Raw genomic sequence first — 25,039 nt, 5'->3', positions numbered from 1 at the left:
CACCACTAGCCACTGGCTTCCAACAAGACTTTGCACTGCTGACCACCACCCTCTGGGCCCTGCCATTCAGCCAGTTTTCAGTCTACCTCGCTGTCTGCTCATCCAGCCCATACATCAGCAGCTTTTCTATGAGGATCTCATGGGCCAAAAACCTGTGTCGAGATGAGCAGGTAATGATTATGCTTCTTGTAAAATTTTGTCTTAAGAGACGTTCCTGCTCAAATTGACTCTTCTTGTTGAAAACTTTTGAATTACAATACTGTTTTACACCCACACACTCCATTTGAAACATAACCTTTTCCAACAAAATTTTAAATACTGATTCGCCTTACTATTAGAAATGAGGATGACAAGATTGTACATACAAGTTCTCTGCTACTAAATAATAAAGGTTGCCAGCTAACGTGATGCATGTTCAGATATGAGAATTTCTGAAGTATGAACCACAGAAAAATCTGAAGTCAGTTGCTGAAACCAACACAAATACTGTTTATTTGTGGGATGCCATTTTACATCAACACCAGCAAAAGACCTAAAAATCAATCGGATGAACTGATGTTAGGTGGCGTAACAGTATTTTTGTCAGGTCGTGAGTCACAGGAGTTTAGCACACCTTATTTATGTAATATCCAAATAACTAAGACATAAAGCATTCACAGTTACAGGTTAACTGCTGTTCCTGCAACAGCAGTGTCAGTAGATACTATTTTGTGACAACACATGTACACACACACACAGAGGGGGAAAAAATTTAAAAATAAAAACAAAAAATATCAAGCCGAGTTTTGGTCTCAATTACAGACAACGAACTATTCAGTTGCGGATGGATTCTATACACTTTTACAGCAATACGAAAGGACAGAATATAAGGCCTAGAAAGAGGTATTTTAGCAGTTATAATTAAAACCAGGGCACAAGCTAACCTTTAAAGCTGTCTATATGAATTCCAAGACTACTAAACAATTTGTTAGACTTGTGACCAAGGGTCAACAGAAATCTGGGAAAACCTTAACACGAATGAAGTCCATTTCTTGCCCTCCAAAAAAGCAACTTGGGAACATTAACCAAGTAGCAATGAGCGGTAACAAATTTTGATTGTGTGAGCATATTTGTGATGAAATAAAATGCATGTATTTGTGGTAAAATGGGAGGAGCCTCCAGTCCTCCACAAATGTTAGAAAAGGCTACAAAAAAGTAACCCAAATATTTATTGTAGCTTAAAGACAAACCTTAAACAGGTTTTAACTGAAAACTCAAGTACATAAAGGACTCCAATAAATTCCATCCTTTTCAGCTTGCTTTCCTTGAAAAAGATAAAAAGTGAAAAAACAACAGTAACACAGAATTGTATTAATAATTTAAATACTTAATGTTATTTTGCTGTAGAAAGAACTTTAATTTGTGGAATGTTTTGGTTACTGATGTTCATAGAATCATTTAGGTTGGAAAAGACCCTTAAGAACATAGAGTCCAAAGAGCTCCAAATGTTTGTCATCCATCAACTTAGAGCGTCCACTGCTATAGTCTCTGGATGCTGTTTTCCTTTCACTAACTGGCTTTCCACTTCACATCTCCCAAATACCAAGCATGAACTGCACATAGACCATCGAGTTTCTGCTGTAAGGACAGTAATAGTACACCAGAAAGATTAAGACCTGTGACACTTTTGCCAGAATGACCTCTCAGTGTCTTGTCCAAAAAGTCAGCATATTCTGTATATTACTTTTCAAAAGGAAAAAAAACCAAAACAGAATCATAGAATCATTAAGGTTGGAAAAGACCTCTAAGATCATCGAGTCCAACCGTCAACCCAACACCACCATGCCCACTACACCATGTTCCTAAGCACCTCATCTACACGTCTTTTAAATACTTCCAGGGATGGTGACTCAACCACTTCCCTGGACAGCCTGTTCCAAGGCCTGACCACTCTTTCAGTAAAGAAATTTCTCCTAATGTCCAGTCTAAACCTCCCTTGGCACAACTTGAGGCCATTTCCTCTCATCCTATCGCTAGTTACTTGGGAGAAGAGACCAACACCCACCTCGCTACAACCTCCTTTCAGGTAGTTGTAGAGCACGATAAGGTCTCCTCTCAGCCTCCTCTTCTCCAGACTAAACAGTCCCAGTTCCCTCAGCCGCTCCTCATAAGACTTGTGCTCCAGGCCCTTCACCAGCTTCGTTGCCCTTCTCTGGACACGCTCCAGCACCTCAATGTCCTTCTTGTAGTGAGGGGCCCAAAACTGAACACAGTATTCGAGGTGCGGCCTCACCAGTGCCGAGTACAGGGGCACGATCACCTCCCTGCTCCTGCTGGCCACACTAGTTCTGATACAGGCCAGGATGCCGTTGGCCTTCTTGGCCACCTGGGCACACTGCCGGCTCATGTTCAGCCGGCTGTCAACCAGCACCCCCAGGTCCTTTTCCTCTGGGCAGCTTTCCAGCCACTCTTCCCCAAGCCTGTAGCGTTGCCCGGGGTTGTTGTGGCCGAAGGGCAGGACCCGGCACTTGGCCTTGTTGAACCTCATACAGTTGGCCTCGGCCCATCGATCCAGCCTGTCCAGGTCCCTCTGCAGAGCCTTCCTACCCTCCAGCAGATCAACACTCCCGCCCAACTTGGTGTCGTCTGCAAACTTACTGAGGGAGCTCTCGATCCCCTCATCCAGGTCATTGATGAAGATATTGAACAGGACCGGCCCCAGTACTGAGCCCTGGGGAACACCGCTCGTGACCGGCCGCCAACTGGATTTAACTCCGTTCACCACAACTCTCTGGGCTCGGCCGTCCAGCCAGTTTTTTGCCCAGCAAAGAGTGCACCTGCCTAGGCCGTGAGCCACCAGCTTCTCTAGGAGAATGCTGTGGGAGACAGTGTCAAAGGCTTTACTGAAGTCCAGGTAGACCACATCCACAGCCTTTCCCTCATCCACTAGGCGGGTCACCTGGTCATAGGAGGAGATCAGGTTGGTCAAGCAGGACCTGCTTTCCATGAACCTGTGCTGGGTGGGCCTGATCCCCTGGAATCAGGCATAACAAACATGGCATAACAAACAAAAAAGCAAACACCAAACTTGTACTAAATACAAGGTAAACTGAGTAGCTTAGTTAAGTTTCCACAATTATTTAAAAATGAGAGGGCATTTCGCCAAAATACAAGAGCTGGCAATGTTAGGATCCTCTGCTTATCAGCACATATAGCAAAAACAGAAAGATGGCTAGCACAGGGAAGCTAATCAAGCCGTACGGGTCCATTTTGGTCCGTTTGTTCTCTATAAATGTCAGTAAAGCTGTCTACTAGGTGTAATTGAATTTGTGGTTTATTTTATGAAGATGCATGTTTATAAACCAGCTGAAAACTACAGATTCATCCTGCTTGCAAGTGGAAGAAAAAAAATTTGCAACATCTATCTGATTCATTTCCAACCACATTCTTCCTTTCCATCACTCCCGATTACTTTTGCCCAAAGAAAAAATGAAGAGTTTGTTTACTTACAAGAGTTTGTACTTGAAGTACTTACAGTGTGAGTACTTTCTGAGGTTTCTTTTCCGCTGTTTTCTTTGCTTTTAATTAAATTTTGTGTTCTGCTAAACGATAGCAAAACTTGAAAAAAGAGCACCTGGTTGAGCTAAACAGATTTCTGTTGACCCTGTTATATGAAAGTTATACCTGTAACAGTAATAGATTAAAAGTGTCTTTGGCTCTTGCTTCCATTATTGGAAGCCAAATTATTTGTGACATACAAAACCTTTTATGCAAACTTTGTATTTGTTGCAGGATTCATGCCAATTTGTGCTAAACAGTTTTCGAGAGTCAGTAACTAGCTTAACATTTAAGAACAGTTACACCATTTCACTCAAAATCTTAGTAACTACAATTCAGCCTAATGTTAAAAGTTATATTGCTTCTAAGTTCATTCTTTTAAGAACTAAACCAGCAGCTCCACTGACATTTCCTTACGATTATACTATGGTAATATACACATTTACATCAGGAGCCTTAATAAAACATGTGTGTTTTAGTAAGAGGCTTATTGTAAACATTAAATACCACACTCCACTGAATTAATTTCTTGTGCAAACTGGCATCAAACATGGAATTAACATTATGCGTATTAGTACACGAGAAAGCAATGACTGTATGTTTTACCACTATTAACTTTAAAGAGCGCTATTTCGTGTCATGGAAATACGAACATGACTATTTCACAGGGAAAGGTAGTATTTTCTTCTTAGCATCATGAAATTCTAGGTTTTGTATGTGCACACATATTTTATATTTATGTATATACAAATATACACAAACACACACAAACAATTTTTGTCTTTGGCAGCTGAGTTTGACAAACAAAACCCAACAAAAACAACAAACAGGTTTGAACACAACTGACCACCTGTAACACCACAATTACAGCCTCCTGGTCCAGGGCAGCAAACTAATGTGCTTTTGCTAAACTAGGCTTAATCCTGAAAATACTCAAGTTAATACTCAAGTTGTTCCTGATTTCAGTGGTGGCAGAATAGGACCTTCAACACAATTGAAAATTTCACGTTCAACCTAAAATGCCTTCCCGCCCTTCCCCTGCATTGCATTCTAGAGAAATATCAAAACTGCCAATACCTTGTAAAATATTTCTATGGAAAGTAATGTTATTTGTTCCAAAACATCCACTGGCCCTTTTTTGTTAAATGCTCCATGAATCAATATGGAACATTTTAATAAATCCTTAGGGGTCAAAGTTTAATAGCACCGGATACTTCAAGGACCTATTTATAAAATTCAACACTAACATTACTTAATAAAGAAGGGTAAGGCAAAGACAACGTGACAAAGTTACAGAACTTAAACATCATTGCATTCACTCATTTTCCCCAAAATAATCACTAGAACTGTACTATACAGATGAAGAAATGAGTGAAATAGGCAGTGGTCCCTACTAAAAAGGACTGTCATTTAATGCTGGTGTTTAACATGCCCATTGCCTGCAATGGACATTCTGCTAGGAAATTCCAATCCCCAGCATGAAAGAAAAAGTAATGTTTTGACTATTCGATACCACATTTTTAATTACTTAAAAACACAAAGTTAGAGACCCTGGGAAAGACTAATGTTACAAACAAACAAAAAAAAACCCCAAATCTATATTATCTACATGCTAGGGGTGAGCAGACTTTATTCCCCAAACCACTATTTTTAGCTAGAACTTTCAATTTCACTAGATCGCAACATAGAGCAAACACTCTTGATACACCAAAATTAAAAGGAGTATGCCAAAGGCAATTTACGAAAGTCTAAAACCCATTTTTAAAAGGTACTTTAATTTGTTCATTTGTACCTGTAATGACTACTGCAGTTTTAACATTAAAAAGTCAGTATTTCTTTCTTCAAATGGAAATCATCTGTGGCATGTACAACTATTACAGTGTTTTAATATTTATATGTGTATATTTTTTTTTTTTTTAAGACACCAATGTTTCATTCCTATTAAGCAATAGGTCAGGTTTGGCGAATTCCGGTGAAGAAAGTCACAGCATGTCTTCTCCCCTCAGAAATTGGCATCTCAAATGGTAACATTAAAATTGACAATAGTTCTTCACATAACTATGTCCAAGCAGTCTGTTCATTTCATTTTCTGAAATGCTACATTTGAGACCAAAAGAAAAACAAAATAACTAAGGTTTCAACAAACATGTTAAGTGATGACTAGAAATATGCCACAAAATTATTTTTACAATACATTTCTGCAGAAATAATCCCTAGGTGAAGCTTTTTTTTTTTATACACATATACAAAATTTAGACAGCAATATACACATAATCACAGTGAAGATGCTGGCAAGTTCACCAATTCGTAGTGTAAATACAAAATGCAAAGCAGCCTTCAAAGAGAACAATGCTACACAGCAAGCATAGCTAGCTTGTTAAATAGCAAACATCAAAAGTTCCCTGCAAAAGGGATGCAGTGCAAGAAAAGCAGCATGCACTTTGATACAAATAGCAGTTTATGGCTAATGGTTGACATAACTGTGGTAACAGTGACTCTTGAGTGGCTGTGCATAGTTAAACTCCTATGTCATCTGTTTTCCTTTATACCATTCCACAAACTCATCCAACAACACTGGCCCTGTAGAGAGATCAAATAACTGTATTTTACAAAATTTTGTAAAAGGACACTGAATGATTAAGTTCAGAGATATAAATCTAGAACACCAACACATGGTAGTACTTACAGGCTCCATCTTCATCATAGTTACTGAGGTCAAGGTTAATTGTTCTGCTGAATTCAAGAACGTTACACCATTGGTCCTTATTGATAACTTTGTATTTTGATTGCTGCTTAAGGCAAGAAACAGAAGTTACTAAAATATATCTTCAACTCCCTCAAATTCAGATTTTCTTACAGAAAATTTAAAACTTGTGATGAATTATTATTTTAATCTGTATGCCATCTAAAACTAAACATGATTAAAGAAACCACTAAGTAGTCAAACTAGTGTTGAATAATTCATGTTTCTCATTAAGACATCTTTTAGTGGACAAACATACAGCAACAAAATGAAACTCCAAAAGCAAATCAAATACATCCTATACTTTGTCCTGCATAAAATAAACCTTAAGAGCATAGGGATTTGAGGAAGAGGAAGAAAGGAAAGATAACCAGTTACAAGTGCTGCTTTGGGGGCTAGTATATTCTAAATCAGAACAAAAAATTCTTAGCTGTTCATTCTACCTCTAGTTAAAGTATCAGAGAAGACAGATTAAAAAAAATGTAATTCTGTTTCAAACTTCATACCTCTAGAAACTGGTGAAATACTGGAAAAAGGGACCATGTTTTTCCTAAAAGAAGGCCCAGCATACACTTGGCAGTATTGATATCTAGGCTGCGCTGGTCCTTTTCCTGCATAAAAAGAAAAAGGTCAGAAAGGAAAAAAGAGCATGATTTCAGGATTTTTCACTTCCCCCACTGCCTGTACTACAGCTCACCCATACATAAAATAAATTAACAAATAAATAATAAATAGCAGCATCTAACAGTGGTTTTTAATAAAACACAACTTCCTAGTAAAATTTCCTTCCTCCTAATGGCTTGCTATACAGAGATGCTGCTTCCTATAGACCTTCCCAAAAACCTGTCACCACTATTGCAGATGAGGTATACAGTCCTGTTTGTGACTTCAGACCTTTGTAGAAAGCAATGGCCATTAGATCCATACCCATGTTTGCACGTATGCCTCTGCACAGCCATATATCTCTTAAAACAGTATCACTGCATGTATTTCCTGCAGTATTATTACAACGACATGAACTGTCAGTAGATAGTTAAGTAGCTATCAAGTAACACTGACTATGCAAGAGCGAGCCAAAGAGGTTCTTTGTTCTCTTATTCTACTGATTACATGAAATTCAGATTAAATTAATTATCAAATGAGCAGAGGGGAACGTAACACACTAGCACATGGAGACCCCTCCCAGAACTGTCCCAGTTTTAGTTCAACGTAGCAGTAGTATATTAAGGCTTAGGGATGATTTTTTTGTTTCCGCTAAAAAAAAGCATCATCATCTGTACCCAGCAGATTCATTACGTCTAATCCGTAGGAAACATAACACAACTTCTGCACATCTCAAAAGTAACGTGTGTACATTTAAGACTCCATTTTGTTATTTTAAGTAGTTTATCCATCCACATTTGTTGTCTTGAAATTAAACAAATTTTGGTGAGAAATGGGACGTAAAACCCCACACTTTTATGCCTTGGTTATAGCATTAAGCTACAAATTCAGAAATTAACGAAATCACAAAAAATAAAGTTCCATATTAGCTATTGTAGACCTTGATCTCTCTGTAAGTACTGACAATTGCAGACTGCAAAGTCTAAATTAAGAAAAAACAGGGATATACGGATATCCGGGATACAGGGAGTACGTAACAGAACAGTGCAAGACAGCTACGCAAGACAAAGGGAATTGAGTCCTATGCCTCATATGTACAAGTTCAGTTGTAAGTATTACAGAATACACATCTTTATTAAAAAAAACAAGCTCAAAACATAACTGAATTGTCTTCTATCATGTAGGAAGGATGTGGTAGAGTGAGATCCCAGTTCTCAGACAACAACTGAATGCACAAGTTTATCCTCTCTTCTTGAAACCCATTTCATCCAAAATACACCTCAATTCTAAAACTGTATAAACAGAATTTAATGCAGATTTGTTTTGGAAGGAACATGGGAAGGCCAGCAACTCTGCAAACATCAGAAGCTGTTTTACATTCAGGTCACTAAATCCAAGAGGGACTTCACTCAATCTGATCTAGAGAAAAACGTAAATTCCAGGATGAACAAAGTAGTTGTAGTTTTCAATTAGTAATAAAGCTGAAAAACAAACCTGCAAAGGCATATCTGTATTATTATGATACAATTCTTTCACTTACTTCCAACATCAAATAGTTCTAAAAACTAATCCTCTTTTCAAAGCCCATTTACACCTCTGTCACAAACACCTTTAAGCAGAAATCATACTGCTGTGAGAATACATTTTATTTTCCATACTGTTTATATTCTGAATTCTTCCCACACACTGAAGTGTTAATGCAATCAGGCTCTGTTGCCTTTACTTTGGCCATACTGTTTCTACATGCCTCACATTGTTAAGTTTCTACAGTCTCCCTCTCCAACTACTGTTCAGAACAAATTGTTCAGATAAGCCCTTTATACCCACCTCCAACTGCTTAATTGCACATCTGCCATGACAGATGCTCTAGTATCATTCTTAATCTACATTCCAGATACTTACATTCTCTTTCTTGGATACAGGGGAAAGAATATATTGACAAACTCTGATAAATGTATTTGGTTTACATTGATGATAGACAGCCTTTCTGAGATTTCCCCCCCGCCCCAATATTTCAGCTAAAAGGCCTATAAAAGTCATGAAATACATGCACCTGTATGTTCTCAAACTTGGCAATGACAATGGCAAATAGGGAGTGAGGAATCTATTTGTGCTTAAAACCAACATACAGTGTTTTAAATTATTTCCTCAAATCCATGCTGACTTAAATCATGCATGCTGCATAAAACCTCGATACTTGTTTTTATTGACAAACTAAATACCAAATCACAATAGATGCTTTCAAAAATTCTTTCTTAAAACTTCAGAAGTTTAGACAAGTGTTTTTTGCCATGGAGCACTTCCCTGAAATGACTACCCTTAGGATGGAAATTACACAATCTTCTGAATCAAAAAACAAAGCTGCTCCCATCAGCCGTTTTCTATTAATCACTTCAATTATTCTGATAAAAATTATGCACAGATTAATCTGCCACATCTAGGTAAATATATCAGCCTTTGTCAGCATTCATTTCTATTCTTACTGGATGCCATTCTCCTATAAACTTCCCCTGGCTCCATAGTATTAAAAGTTCAATAATTCTATTAATCTAATATTGTTTTGACAATTGCCCTGTTGATATGCCTTTGACCTGCAGTTCTACAATCTGATTTTTTTTTTGTCACAAATGATGTCACAGCATCTGTGTCTCAATGTTTAAATTCGTTTTCAAGACCGTTATTTGTCACATCAATTTGGTACCTCTTGAAAAAACTCCACCCACTATCCTCTTTTTAAGTTTCTGCACTTACTTTTGATAGGCCATCGGCTGGCGCAGATTTGCTATTAGTAAAACATTTTTTAATCTATGCCAAATATTTAATCAGTATTTTGAACTTCTTTGGCAATGTTAATTATTTCTAGCCTTTGCATTTTACTCTGAGCAAAACTGACAGAATAGATCTTCACACAGCAAAGGAACAATTAAGATGTTGATCTGGCTTTTTTCCCTCTCATACTAACTAATATCACGCATTCTGTCATATTCAGCTGTAAGTTTCCTCAGTTAAAAGTGAACTACCACGAATCTCTGCATGCTGACGTGCAGAAAACACTGATGTACCACAAATCTGAGTTACTTATGACAGACTTAACTATCAGAATTGCTATCAGTTCTATTTCTTCTTATTATTTTTCTCATGTTACTCTTTTTGCTGCCAATTTTCTTAGTGCTCTTGGTTCTCCTGTACTGAAATCTGAGCTTCAGCTTTGCCTGTGATCATTTTTATGTTAAATCTTCTGTACATTCCATCATGTTAGCAAGATGGATGTCCAAAAGCCACGTCAAAATGTTAATTCAGAAAATTAAAGTTCTTTTATTGCTCCCTTTAAGTAGGAATAGTCTTATGCATATTATGGGTTCCAATACCAGGTACAATTTTATCAATACATATTTCATAGTAGGAAGACTGATATCAGGATATTGTTTAATAAATACAGAGATCATCATTAATGACCTTCCACCAGTCTTCTGAACCAGTATTTATATTATATCACATCATATCCAGCTTTTATCATGTTAGTTATTTTTACCATCTGCAGAAATGCTTGAAGTGCCTTCCTGTTTTAAATATGTTTATGCTCACAAAATTCAAACAATAGGAAGGAAAACCAGGGTAATTATAAAGCCAGTGGAAGTAAGTGGCAAAGCTCCAATATGCAACAGAATAGAGCCTAAATGATTTCCCTGAAGTCACAAAATAACTTGAAGCAGAGAGGTAACAAAACATGTCAAAACACTAAACCACTGAACATCAAGCATCCTATATACTTTTTCTTTTCCAGTTCTGGCATTTTGCTTATACTTTTTTAGAACACAAACAGTTCAATTTGTTAGAAGCAATCTTGAGTGGTATCTTAACAGAAACATACTTAGAAGTATACAGGCTTTCAATTATTACTTATGAAAGTAAAGTTTTAATTTCAGATGCTGGTCTTCCACAGTACTTACCCGTGCAAAGTCAAATGCATATCTATAAATAAGTTTAAAATTGGTAGGCTCATTTAATAAAGATCTCAAGTAATCCAGAGAATTTCTCAATTTTTCTGTAGTATCACATCTACAAGAAAAGCACAAAGTGAATTGAGAGTCTGTATTCTTATACAGATGTCTGATATTTTAGAAAAGAATCTTTAACATGTATCCCCATCAATTTGTTCAAAATACATCACTCTGTACAAAGACATGTTTATGAGTTTGTCTGCATAAAATGCCTTGATTAAACCCACAGAGTAAAACGGATTTAGATAAAATAGCAAAAGTCTTACACTGGTACTCTGATAAAAATTTATTTGGCTTTGTACAAAATGCACTCTCCAACAGATTAAACTAAGAGCTTGTCTACACATGGCAAACAACCAGCAAACTACAAAAGTGAAACCACACTTCTACAGTTTTGCTGAAACTATAGAATTTCCTACACAGTTTTAGTGATTCTGTTCTGGAGGGTAAGTCAAAACACAGTTCTTTCTCCAACTCTCTATGAAACATGAAACATTATTCAACTACATTTATGTTAATTATGTCAGGAAGATAAGCTCTCAACTCGAGAAAACAACTCTTAGAAAAACACGACAACGCAGAGTCTCAGAAAGTATTATTTAGCATTTTAAACTACACATGCTTTAACAACATACCAATATCTAATAGATAGGTCCAATTCAGTGACAAAGATAGATGCCCTTGCGGACAGAAACAATGTCGAACCTCATGAAATTTCTGTTTTCTTGAGACTGCAAATATTTTAATCCAACTGTATTTAAACGTGTAGCTGTCAGATTTCAAGTTGTCTCTAAGTGGCCATATCACCATAAATAGGACCAAAAATGTACGGCTTCTAGTCCACAGTAGAGCTCTCTGCTTTAGGTGTTATGAGTCAAAACATCAAAACGTGTTTTTTCTAAAAAACTGGGTTTACTATAACAAACTTAAGAGTTTTTTCAAAGCACTTACTGTAGTGATGTCATTCCTTTCAACCATTCTTGTAATGTAAAGTAGCCCATGTTTTGTGCATCCAACTTCCATGCTAGTACAAGCATAACTACCTGTTTTAAAGAGAAAAAAAAACGAAGACTGAAAAGAATTAACAAAAAGATCCACACATTTTTCAAGTAACTACTGTTTAGTAGGCTACAAATACTTTACTTGTATAAATGGGATGTTCAGGTCTTTGCTACACTATTTTAAAAGTTAAAAAACCTGAAGTGATAAACCTGTACTGTACATAATCCAAACAAAGAGAAGATAACAGTGCAAAGATACAGAGTGAACATCCACCCAAGTTATCAGTGGCCACCTTACTTCAAGGGAGCATGCACAGTCATCTGGTGAGCAGTGCAATGAGGAAGATGAGTTGGTGCAGAAGCTACAGAAAAGGTTTCCCAAACAACTACAAAATTTAAGTACCAATTTGACGACAAGTTACATTTGACATTTGTTAAACTCTCATCTACGTGCATCAGTTGAATCCATGAGCTCTGTGAAATCCAATTATTCTAAAGCTAATAATGATCCCACCTGAACCCAGCTACCCCAGGGTACCATAAGCCTACCCAATTTTGCAGCTCTGAACATGCAGCGTAATTCAAGTAGATGTTAAGTAAAGCTAGGTGAACTAACACTAACACACATCAAAACAGAGGCTGATACATAAATACTTCAGTTTTGCCCAAAAGGAAACAGACTCCTTTTCACATCTCACACAGAAGACTGAAGCAATAAAGAATTTAGATAAAGTGATACCATAAGATTACTATCTTGTTCAAGAACTTAAGAAAACACTTTTGATATATATACATGGAAAAACTTGCAGGACAACTGACCCTGCAGACTAGAAGAAAAAAATAATCAAGTAATTTAAATTTGCAACTCAGCCATTAACTAGCGAATGTTAGTGCAGCTCTCTATGTTTTTTAATGCGAAATCAGAATATCTGCTTCTATATCCAAATGTCTGCCTAAATCTCAAGGGTTTATTATCCTAATAAACTCCAAAATTAGCAAATTACATCTTATATTTCCAGTAAATCTTTCAAAATGACAATTCTCATTTTGCTTAGTCAGAGATGATGTTTTATGAATCCTGCAAAAGATAAGACTTGCATATACATTTAAAGAGCAAAAATTAGGCACTAGGAAGAAGCCTGTAAAAGGCACAACTATTCCTTTTTAAATTTTATTTACTTCTATATATACGTACATATAAAATATATATATGTAATTACATATATTCCTTATTTGTGTTTTGAAATGGCATCATAACAATATTTGAAATCCCTTTCTCTCCTAGAAAACCCGAAGAAAACATTACTTTGTAGTTTTGTAGTTGCTACATTAAATCTCCAGTGTTGTCTCATTGTTTCAGAAATGACAACCATCAGCTGCTTTTTTTTCTTTTTTTTTAAATCTCTCTCTTTTTTGGGGGAGTGGGAAAGTGAAAAAGAAGGGGTGGCAGCAATGACAAATTGAGTTTTTACAGGTTGACAGTTTGGGGTTTAAAATAGAATCATAGAATCATTAAGGTTGGAAAAGACCTCTAAGATCATCGAGTCCAACCGTCAACCCAACACCACCATGCCCACTACACCATGTTCCTAAGCGCCTCATCTACACGTCTTTTAAATACTTCCTGGGATGGTGACACAACCACTTCCCTGGCAGCCTGTTCCAATGTTTTACCACTCTTTCAGTAAAGAAATTTTTCCTAATGTCCAATCTAAACCTCCCTTGGTGCAACTTGAGACCATTTCCTCTCACAAAGAGAAGGAATGGTCTATCTAGTCCCCTCCTTCTATGAAGAAATAGCTTATGGAAGCTTGTAGCCACTCTGACTTGCCTCAGAAAAACTAAACTACACTGGTCTCCTTAGACTGGGAGGCATAACATGGCTTAAAGTAGAAGGAATTATAAGGGCTGTGTGTTCTTTCAGTAAAGCAAATAACACTTTCTTTCATCATTCTGTCCTCACTTTGCAAACTTGCTGAGGTATGGATGTGATGGAGTGACAAAGTGATACAGGGATGCATGAAAACAGCTGCAGAGTGTTACAATAATTTCAAAAGCTTTGCTGAATTTTTTTTCTATTTTATTTTAATGCTTTATCACTAGTAACCAGCATGCTGTTACTACTTATGGATACAATCTTAGCATCATAAGGAAGGACACTGAAAACCCCGAATAACAGTCAAACATGTCTTACAGTGCTCATTACTCTGCAAGTAAAGGCAATTTGTTTCCATATGTGTATATAAACCTCCCTCGTTTATGTTTCTTCAATTTTTTTAAAAACTCCCGAGAATTTTTTAATTCTTGATGGAAAAATAAAATATATAAGACTGGCTCATGTACATCATAACAGATTAGGCATCTTTTGAATGGACTTTGAACTCACATTTTCTGGTTCAACTCCAATGTCTTCACAAAATTTCTCCATACCTTCTGGCCCTACAATGTCATCAGTGCCTGCAAACAAAATGCATTTTGCTTATCTCTGAAAATTAAAACAGTTTCACCTTTACAGCACAAGAGAAATGCAATCACACCATACAACCTGAACTTCCACACAGTTTTTTGTTTGTTTTGACATGCAATAAATATTTCAACACTTACTATCAGACTTGGATACACTTAAATCTTTATCTCACCTTTGGAAACAGATACAGAAAAACTGTGAAACAACTTTTCATTCCTGACAATATCCTTTATTCTACCCATTTACTGAGATAATCTTGGGACAGTAAATTAATAATATCTTTAAGAATGCACTTAAGACTAGCAGAACATCCACGTAATATTACCATGGTTAAATGAGTGGACGATGGTTAGTGAAACACATTTCCTGGCTTGAATCTCTACTGTTATCATACGATCATATCACATAAAAATGTGATGCATCGCTATACAGGATACAAGACACTATCATTCCCAGAATCTCATTCCTTATTGTCTCATATACTATCTTTATATAATGTTATCTACAGAAAAGAGCCCAAAATAAAAATCTCATGCTCCTGTTTATTCATATTGCTATACCATGGCCACGTATTATCTGAATTTTAGTAACTGCAGTGGGAAGGAAGACATGAATTACAGCTATTTCTTTGCCGACTTAAAAAAGGAAAAAAAGATTCAAAATATAAATGCTATTAAAATGCACTACTATTAAAACATGCTGTTAAATCAAGATATTTGTAACTTCTACAATACTCTATTGAAAAAGTTATATAGGCATAAAGAATTGTACTGTGCAATTCTGTTTTTTTTTAAGTACATTTTAAGTATTTGGACTATTTTGTTAGAATTATTTTACTCATGTTTAAAAGGGCTCATTTGGGAAAAAAACATTAGAGGCTGAAATGCCTACTTTCATCCAATATAAAGATCACATATGCAAGAAAAAGAGGTTTTATAAAGGGAAGATCAATTTATGTTTTATTATTAGGTGACCTACTATTCTAGAAATAACAAGGTTTAATTATAACTTTTCCCATCTTCTCATGACATCCTCTCACAGTTCTCTGAGTGTACACAACAGTCTTTAAAAAGACTCATTCTGTAATGTAAAGACACACTAGGGAAAAAAAACAAATGCAGTGTCAACTGTCTGCAAAGGAGAAAACTTACGAAGCAAGAACACAAAAGAGATTATTCTTTGAAAATGCATTTTTCAGAATGTTACTCAATACTGTAAACAGGATCATACTCTCCGCTTTTCTCTGTTTTATCTTGGTGTATGCATCAAAAGTTCTTTCTTATACAGCCTTCCTTTCATCCCTTCTTTCCATGAAAGTCTTGACAAAAATGAGTTATGTTGCTAGAGTGAAAAAATAAATCAAGCCGGTCAAAAAGGCAGAGAATCTAACAGGTTAGATTTGGCTTGAATTTGTCTGAATCTCCTCTCACAGACTGCCACAGACAACTGAGATCTCAAAGTATTTAATTTAGTTTATATAATTTTATTAGAAGAAAAAAAATGTATTACATCAAATAAAAGTCACTCTTCATTATGCGTAAGAAGTAGATAAAACAGAACAAGCTGTGAGCAACGTTATCCAAGACAACACCAGAAAAGTGCATGATTACCTTATTTTGTCAATCACCTATTTCATTTCCCTTTGGTCTTTACAGTCATGAGATCATTTTTCCCCACACTTCAAGTTCTCCCCTTCAGAAAACCACGTGTAAAAAAATGAATACAATGACCAACTTCACTATTAAAGGATCACCTTTTGTGACCGCAGATCACAATTAACAATCCTAGAAGTAATGCCTAAAGAAAGTTCTCATACACAAGGGCAAGAATAAATAATTCAGTCTACCTTCCCTATACCTTGTGATGAAAACTATATGAAGACAAGACTAGTACGGCATACTTATTCACTTCTTTGCTTGAAACCATAAGCACCAGATTCAGCAGGAACAAAACTAATGTTACTACCTCCCCCACCTTTTTTTTTTTTTTATATATTAAAGACACACTTCTCTTGAAGCATAATTCTGTACTATTCAGCACTAGAAGTTCTATCATCTGCCATGTTAAAGCCAGAGAGGTAACAACATTTTGGACAGAAGTACAGCTTTAACTATAGATTTGAATAGTAAAGTACACACGTTCCAAAATATTTTAAGTTACACACCTTCTGTGTTCTTTTAATAGATTAGAGACAAAGACAAAATTGCCCCTTGAACTCTTCAACTTCACGCTACACAGAACATAAGAAAAGCTTCTTCAAGACTTTTACAAAAAAGCCTCTATATTCAGTCTTGGAAAAGCTCAGTTAATGCAATTTTTATATTTTAATGTATATTAAATTGTTATTAGGAGGAAATTTGCATTTCACCCTTACCTGCATATTCATAGAACCATTCTAAGCATCTCTTACTTGAAAAGACTTCTTCCTCTGCTTTTATTCTAGTCGAATCATATTTTCTATACATACTTAAAAAAAGAAAGATAAACAAGTAATTAATCAATTTTTTAAAAACAATCTTTTAGTCAATAGCCACTGTAAGCAGCAATGTTTTTCCTTTCATGAACCAGTTTACCCAACATTGTGTCCTCATATCCAGTCATTTCGGACACTGCTTAACAGAGAATTACTGAACCTAAATACTGTGTTTGCTCAGTCTGTCACACTTCAACTGATTCATAATCATTATATGTGTACATGAACCTTCCTTACAACAAATACAGACTAGTTCAAAATCAACCCCAAATTGCTTTGTGTAAGTTCAAGTAACATTTGTGCACACCATTAGTTAACACAAGCAACTTGGCTGTGGGTCTAAACCCAGAGTAATTCCATGTCACAGTCAACACAGGTCCTACCTGTACGTGCACGCATACTTTGTGCACCTTGAATTATTAACTAAGGAGAACTGCACATACTCTTTTTGCCTCCTCAAAAAATCCTATAAAAGGCATAAAGGCCAAAATAGACATGACCCACACTTACATTATTCTAAAGCCAGTAAGTTGGTAACACAAAAGAACCACAGAGAACAGGTTACAGATCCTCACTGACAATAACTCAAGGAACCTCACTCATCATGGGGTAAATAGTTATGTGAAAAGCTAGATCCATAGCGTCCCTTCCCCCCAGAGATGACCAGCAAGGTAATGCTCTCCTCCAACAAGAAGCATAAGGAATTTTAACTACATTCAGGAAACAACACTGAAGTACCAGTCTTGGGAATTTAGTATCTGAAACACCTAAAGCACGGAAGGCATAGCAGAAGTTGATGAGTTACTTCACCCTGTTTAGACTTTTCTGAAACAGAGACAATATCATTTAAGCCTGTTGGAGGAAAGAGACTCAGCAGTCCAAGTAGTTGTTCACTGCTGCATATGCATTCTCTGATCCATTTCCACCACTCTGCAGTAACTTGGGCTCATAAAGGATGAAAAGAGCTGAGCAACAAATGGCTTAGACTAGAGGAGGTAGCCAAGAACAGCTCTGTAAGTGTTCCAAGCATGCAGCCCTTCCTCTTGCAGTGTCAAACCCTGCTGGGGGAGGACAACAAAGTGGCTAATTGGTTCAAGGAGAATTCTGAAACAACTTGATGAAATTAATTTGGAGTTGATTTCATCACCATTTTGTCCTTCTAGAAAGACATGTAAAAGATATCTATACTTATGAGCTTAGAGCACACTGATCCCACTGTCCTCCACCTAGCTTGGCTATCAGCTATGAGGAACTATAGCTAGAAGTTAACGGCACACAGATCATTCTGACAGTAATTCAAAGATCTATTTCATATTGTCATAGTTCCTTTAAAGCAACTAACTGTTAGAAAAGCAATACTAGTCAGAGCAAAATGGTAAGTTGCTAACTGGAAGACAAATACAAATGAGGCTTTTAAGAAATTTCAAGATGGAAAGAAAACTTAACACTGCACTGAAGCACACTGATCTGCAACAAACTGAAACACTGCGGAAAAATGCCAGTCATACGTGTCTCAGAAACACATATATTCATATACCCACAATTTGTACGGTGGTTTTTTTTCCACTTTGATTTTCAAAACACTTTCTTCTATTTGAATTACCTACTTTGTATAAGCTTTACTGCAGTTGCAAAGGAACAGGCTGACAGCACTGCCCAGTAAGTAAACAACTGAGCCAGAAGGTATAAGTCAGAGTTGGAACAATTTTTTTTTTTTTTTAAAAAAAAAAAAACAGGTCTGTTAACATTCTCATACTTGCAGAATGAACTGTGATTATGAAAGACCTATCTAGCATTTTTTAGGCTATTCTGAATTCAGAGGAATCAAAAAAATGTCTTCAGACAAAGAAAGGAGGCATTCTGCCACTTTGGCAAAAGTCTAATTATTCAGTATCCCCTTTTTTGTAGCAAACAAACGTGACAAACACCAACTGGAATATCAAGTTGCAAATTGATTTAGCAGGAGCTAGTCAACATCTTTATTCTATTCTATTTATTCAAGAAGTCTGTAAGAGCACTACTGGGACCTAGGACATGCAAAGCTAATGTGGTTCCCACAGACAGACATTCATCACAAGACTCAGTATTTTTTCTTATGAAGGTGTGATAATCAAGTGCCTTGCCCTGCTTGTTCACATAACTCATCAACACATTAGCTGTCAGTATGTGAACAATGGATTTGGGAAGGAACCCTCAAGAAACAAATTTATTGACAGAGCTCTAGGTCGCCCAGGTATTTCAGAAAAAGGATTCCTGCATCTACAAGTGGCAGAGCTAAATACTGTAGCCTGAACCAAGACACCAATGACAGCAGTATGTGTAAGAGGAATGGTGAACGAGAACAGAAAAAATCAGCCCTTTTTACACATTCACTGCATCTACGCGTAGCAAGTTTTTACAGGACTGATATGGGACTGAAAGTAATTTGTTGTGCTTAAGGCTAAGGTAATTGTTTAGGAACCGCAGGAAACAACAATATTCATTAGTAAGTCCATGTGCCCAACATAGGGCCAAGTAATTCCAAGTAACTCGCTCTGGCTCAAACTTATTGTTCAAAAAGCTCAGTATCTGACCACCGGAATTTGATTTTTGAGAAACCAGAACTGATTACAGATCTCCCAACCTGTGTCGGTAAGAGAAATTACTTCACAAATTCAGAAAATAAAATCAGAAAGGATATAATCTTGAGCTATCCCAGTTTCTGCTACAGGCTAATTAGCCAGACACATTCATTAAAAGTGCAGGTGGCACTGCATCACATTTGTAATGAAAACAGACTACGCATGGCCAGAAGCATAAAACCATGCAACAAAAATCGCTGGATGAATCTCAGATGCCTTTCTCTCAACCTAAAGGAACTAACAGCAGATCACATATTCTGCAAGACAAGGATCACTTGAAAAGGAACATGACAGAAACAAGTAACACCAATGCAGACCCAGTATTAGTGATCTCTCATGTATAAAGATGAAGCCTGTTCTCTCCCTGCTTACTCCAAACACCAAATGAGTTTCTCCCCACAGCCTAGCCAAACCAGCTAGTTCTATTAGCAAGAGACTCCTAATCCCTAAAGTGCTTGGTGAAGCGAGATGAGCAGGGAGATACAAGCAAGTAAGTAGACAAGTATCTGAGATTACAGCCTAGGACAACTCGGTTCAATTATCACAGCAAGCCCAACCTGGCAGCACAGGGTAAAGGTAATTCCAAAGACTGTGTCCTCTGAACTATCATTAATACAGATTTGATTGTCTCAAGAACCACATGTGCAAAGCAAAAAACCACAAACTGCCAGAGACGTCTGGCATCCATTTTGTATCTTAGAATATTTCTCATATCTTTGGAATTTCTCTGTACATACTGCAAGACGATGTGTTTTGTCTTTGTGCTAAGGACAGCATCTCTTGCTACGCAGACAAATACAAACTGCCAGAGTGCACAGGCAGATACCTGAATATTTTGGGAGCACCAAACATCTACCGAACAAATCCGAGTTTCAGACAGCAAGACCTCAACGGCTCACAGCTTCCTCAAGATGACCAGCACCAGTACCTTCAAATAGATGTACAACTATTATGCTAACCATGTTACAGTTTGGTAATTTGCTAATGCATTGATGGTCTGTAAGAGGAACTGCGGAGTTTCAGTCACACCCCAGAAGTGAAAGAACAGACACCTTCCATAAAGGAAGGTCCAATAAGTATACCTGGTAACTCTGGTACCAGAATTTGATAGCAGAATGCTGACACTGGAACAGGATTGCTAAAGGGTGTTTTCTCCATCATCAGAGCTAGAAAGGTGTGTGCTGAACTTTTTCCCAGAGTATCTGCTATACCTATCACTACTGGACAACAGCAAACTCCGAGCCCTTGCGTTTAGAATTAGCCTTCCATCTCTGAACTTTGACATGCTGCCCATCAGGAACAGCAAGGGAAAAAAAAGAATTACCTATGGGCAAAGAGTGTTTATTTGTCTCTCAAATGAGACACACATGCAGGTACAATGATTCAGAAAAATCTTCTCTTGAAAAATAATAGTTTTTGTTAGTTTAGCATGACACTTTCAGTGTCAGGACAGTGACAGCAGACTTCAAAAAATGTTTCTTTATATTACAACCAATATCCCCTTAAGGAGCCTGTAGCTTTTTCTTTTTTATTATCTCTTTCTAATAGCCCTTTTACCACCTAGAGAGAGGAAAGACTGTGGGATAGGGCAGGGAAAAAGCAACGTGAGATTAACCTGCCTAAATTTTATAAAAGTGCTATCAACTACCTAACCACATTTAAATGAAGTTATTTTCTCAGAAAGGTTTGCATCTCCATCATGACCTAATAGCTGACTCATAACATCCATTTTTAAACTTATCTTTGAAATATTCTTAGGAACTAGGGAATTGTAATATCCCTGCAATAAAGATGAGACAATGTAGTTTATAACTGGAAGTGCTATAGGTAGATGTAAACAAACTAATTAAAAAAAACTGAGTGTCTAGGCCTTTCATCTTTCTTTAAATACACGATCATCCATATCTTTTCCAGATTATTTTCCTCCATTCATAACTGATTTGGTGGGAAAGCAGAAGCATGAAAATTCCATCCAACTCTATTATGGGGTGACTAGGCAAGTCATCGCAAGAGTACATGGTTGCTGCCAGCAAAAAGAACAAGGTCACAGTAATTCTCTTCAATCTACTGCAGTCTTCAAAGTTGGGCATCTACTCCTGCTCTGAGCATGCTTCAACTGTACTGGAATTTGTTAGAGCTCCACCTACCACACCAGCAACTCTGGGCTGTGTGGCTCCAGAATATTCAAACTGAGATCAGTGAAAGCATGAAGTTTAAGTCACACAAAACATTCTCTTGATTGTGAAGCTGGTAATAGCTCATTTAAGGCAAAAAAAGAAAAAAAGGGTACAGTTTATTATGGTAAGTCAAAAGTTAACCTCTCATGAAGAGTTACAGCCTGCTCATTTCAGATGGTCAGTGTTTACTGAATAAAAACATTAAGAAATTTACCAACAGTAGCTTTGTTTCTATGCAACCAGAACTTATTCAAAACATTTACCTCATTTTGTTTGAGCTTCAAACTAAGCAAGTAATTGCTTTCAGATTATTTATGTTTTGAAAGATGCAAACTTTTGATTGAAGAAGATGCCCCCTACTACTTCCCTTAATTCTAATTAATTAATTTAAAATTTTGGCTGAGAATTTTCATCAGTGCAGCACAATGAAAGTATTTTTATAAAGCCTTACCTATTCATTCACAATTATGATTTTAGCAATAGTTTCATAAATACTGTAGTAGAAACCAGGTGGGGGCAGGAGGGAGAGAGATGTTTTACGATTTGCAAGGCATGACAAAGACTGTCTAATGCAACCCTCAGGACAAATTTACTTGACTGGTAAGTTTTATGAATGAACATGTCTTATCTCTTTTTGAAAGACTTACAATCATCTCTAAACTTATAAATTAATGTTTTCAACTTCATGAGGGTTACTTAAGGAGCAGTAACAGCATACATGCTGATAGTCACATGTCAAGTTTAAGTTTCTTCAGAACGATTAAGTGAAGTTCACTGCAAAGGTGTAGAAACAGGGAAAATTATACCTATGTGTACCTGAAAACGTCTACTTCAAGGAATAAGGTCTAGACATCTATGAGAGTTGGTAACAGGCTGCCTGCACGGGGCAGGACCAAACCAGTTAGTAAGTGACAACAGAACAAAAAATCCTCTCAACACTAAAGGTTCTGAAAACTTCCAAGGTTAGTACATTCCCATTTTACTTCCCCAGGTTAATAATAGTATGCTGACTGTGTTTTCAAAACTTATGTTTTTCCACTATAGAGTATGGACCTTATTACTCAATAAAGAAAATCTATTTTTCATGTTAATAGGTCCTTATGTGGTCCATACACACATCCAGGATAAATTAGACTCTAGATCTCATTGCTTGAAAACATAACTTTAAGGGAAACAGTTAAATGTTCCTAGTTTTCATCCTTCTAAGGCCCAAATATCCATTATTGTAAGATTTTTGCCCTCAGCATGATGCTGGAATAAGGAATAGAATTATTTTTTAAATGAGACTAATCAGAAAGAAGAGAAGACATTACGTTATACAGCTCATTTTTCCCTGAGGAAAAGCCAGTATTTGGCTAGAGATTGTCTAACAGATACACAGCATTAGATAATTACACTATATAGTGAGGACTATATTCTTACCTAGCAAGTATCTTTACATGAAACTTGCTTTATCTTTCCTAAGACCCTTAACACGATGGAAGAGCAATGTACAGAAAATGTATTTTTAACTTGAGAATACCCTATACTGTGAGAGTTGTAAGTACAACTAAGTCAAGACTGTGATACTGAGAGGAAAACACAAACTAAGTCTTCAAGTCATTATGTTCTGGTGAGCGTGTGCTAAACTGTTTATTTCCAATAGCTATTCTTTATGACAGGATAAATCTTACTGTGATCCAGAAATGAATACACCAAGTTCCTTTCATTATACATCATCTGGTATAAAAATTCCCTCCCACTGAAACACTGCATTCATGGTTCAAGGTGACGTTATGAACATTAATTAACAGAATTCAAGCTCTTATTATGTAAGGGTGGGATGCTGAAGAACATATTTGGAATCTTTGTTTTCCATAATCAGTCTATGCGTGAGATCAGCATTTCCAAATAGATTTGTTCCTATAAATGTTTTTCCTCAATAGCCAGTGTCATTATTCCACTAATCCTTCCAAGATGAGGCTGTGTCCCTAACAGCCTGGAACTGAGGGTGAAGGCTATTACAAGCTCCCTGGTACCAGATGTGTTTAAGTTTATGAGTTCAAGAGCCTTTAGAAATCATCTTCTCTTTCAGCACAGAGCCCTGATGAAATAAACTTTCTGGAAAGAATACGTATCTCAAAAATATTACTATCATAGTTGAAGAGATTATAGGAACACACCACAAATAGTGAAGACTGAAAATATCACCCAACAAAACCATCCACGTAAGGATTAAAAAAATAAGTTTCCTTCGTATGGACAAAGCAGGAGGAATCATCAACATTTGGTCTTAGCTGTGATAACACCATTAATGATGACACTCCTTTGAAAATCTTCAGACTACTACCTAACATTTTTGCACTGAATTTATTTGTTAATGTTGCCCCTATAAGTTTGCCACTGTAACTGAGAAACATACAAAATTTATATCATTCCATAAACATTTGAAGTAACATATCACCTCTGTTAGGAAATACAGCCTCTTCTGGAGAGCACACATTGTATTTTTTCATTGAAAGTAGACATTCAAGAACAGACGCTGACTACCTTTTTTGCTTAATACAGAATCCACACAGGCTAATGTTCCTTGAAGGGTTATCCTGAGTTACTAGTACGCAGCTCCTAGGAAGTCTGCCACTAAAACAGAAGAAATGGTAAAGAACTGGGCCTAGAAGCCCCTTATTCCATAAACTGGCGCTGCACTATCCATACTGTTTTTATTGTATACAGCACTCTCTACATACAATGTAAGAGGAAATGGCTTTGCAAACAACTAGGTCTAACTACAGGTTCTGCTTAACAAACTGAAATGTCTGACCTCCAAAGACCAAACATGACAGGCATGAGCTCCGCCTGACAAACAAGCATGGAAGTAGGAGACAGCTTGCTCTTTGTCTAACTTGGTCCCAGAAGGTTACAAGGGCATAAGCCAAATTTGAAGAAACTCTTCCTTGAAAGAAAATAGAGCTCCACGACTGAGCTGAATGTTCAGCAAATGATTTCATATTGCCAGTTATGCTGAAATAAAAACTGTTTTCTTGAAGACTAGAACAAAAGAAACTTACACACTGGGAAGCAGAGAAAGCCCAAAAACATTTAGAACTTTAGAAGGAAGACAGATAAAAATTGGAACCACATCAGAGAAGGATATTCCCTGTGGCCCATGACCGGCAGATCTGGTTTCACCTCCACTTCTAAAACCAGGCTGAGGTCTTCCTTTTAATAAAGCCTTATATGGCAGCAGAATGAAGATCCATTAGTTATAAACTGAAAGGCAGATATAAAAAAAAATCCTTCATATTATGCTTTCAAAAAGCTCTTAAAAGTTATTATATATTTACTACTGATAGAGTAAGAAATCAATTTCTCATAATTTTCTTATTTGAATTACACAAATCAATACCCCTCACTTACAGACAACCTTACTTTCTAGG

General features: G+C 36.7%; 1 protein-coding gene across 19 annotated transcripts in view; it reads right to left on the bottom strand.

The window, feature by feature from the left end:
• Positions 1-465: 465 nt before the first annotated feature.
• The window catches only part of DCUN1D4 (defective in cullin neddylation 1 domain containing 4), a 44,634-nt gene continuing 20,060 nt past the window's right edge, over positions 466-25,039 (bottom strand). For 17 of the 19 annotated variants that reach the window (XM_075149062.1, XM_075149061.1, XM_075149060.1 and 14 more), the window contains 7 exons: positions 16,727-16,818; positions 14,272-14,342; positions 11,836-11,927; positions 10,834-10,942; positions 6,787-6,891; positions 6,224-6,326; positions 466-6,117 (listed from right to left, as the gene is read on the bottom strand). In XM_075149062.1, coding sequence (XP_075005163.1) covers positions 6,062-6,117; positions 6,224-6,326; positions 6,787-6,891; positions 10,834-10,942; positions 11,836-11,927; positions 14,272-14,342; positions 16,727-16,818 — 628 coding nt within the window. In that variant the 3' untranslated portion in view covers positions 466-6,061. Of the gene's footprint in view, positions 6,137-6,223; positions 6,327-6,786; positions 6,892-10,833; positions 10,943-11,835; positions 11,928-14,271; positions 14,343-15,582; positions 16,001-16,726; positions 16,819-25,039 lie in introns of those variants that run through there. The other 2 variants (XM_075149058.1, XM_075149075.1) reach the window with 2 other exon arrangements.

This window comes from Calonectris borealis, chromosome 4, assembly GCF_964195595.1.
Source record: "Calonectris borealis chromosome 4, bCalBor7.hap1.2, whole genome shotgun sequence".
Classification (NCBI taxonomy): Eukaryota; Metazoa; Chordata; class Aves; order Procellariiformes; family Procellariidae; genus Calonectris; species Calonectris borealis.
Note: the sequence above shows the minus strand (reverse complement) of the source record. Positions and strands in the feature narration are given on the sequence as shown.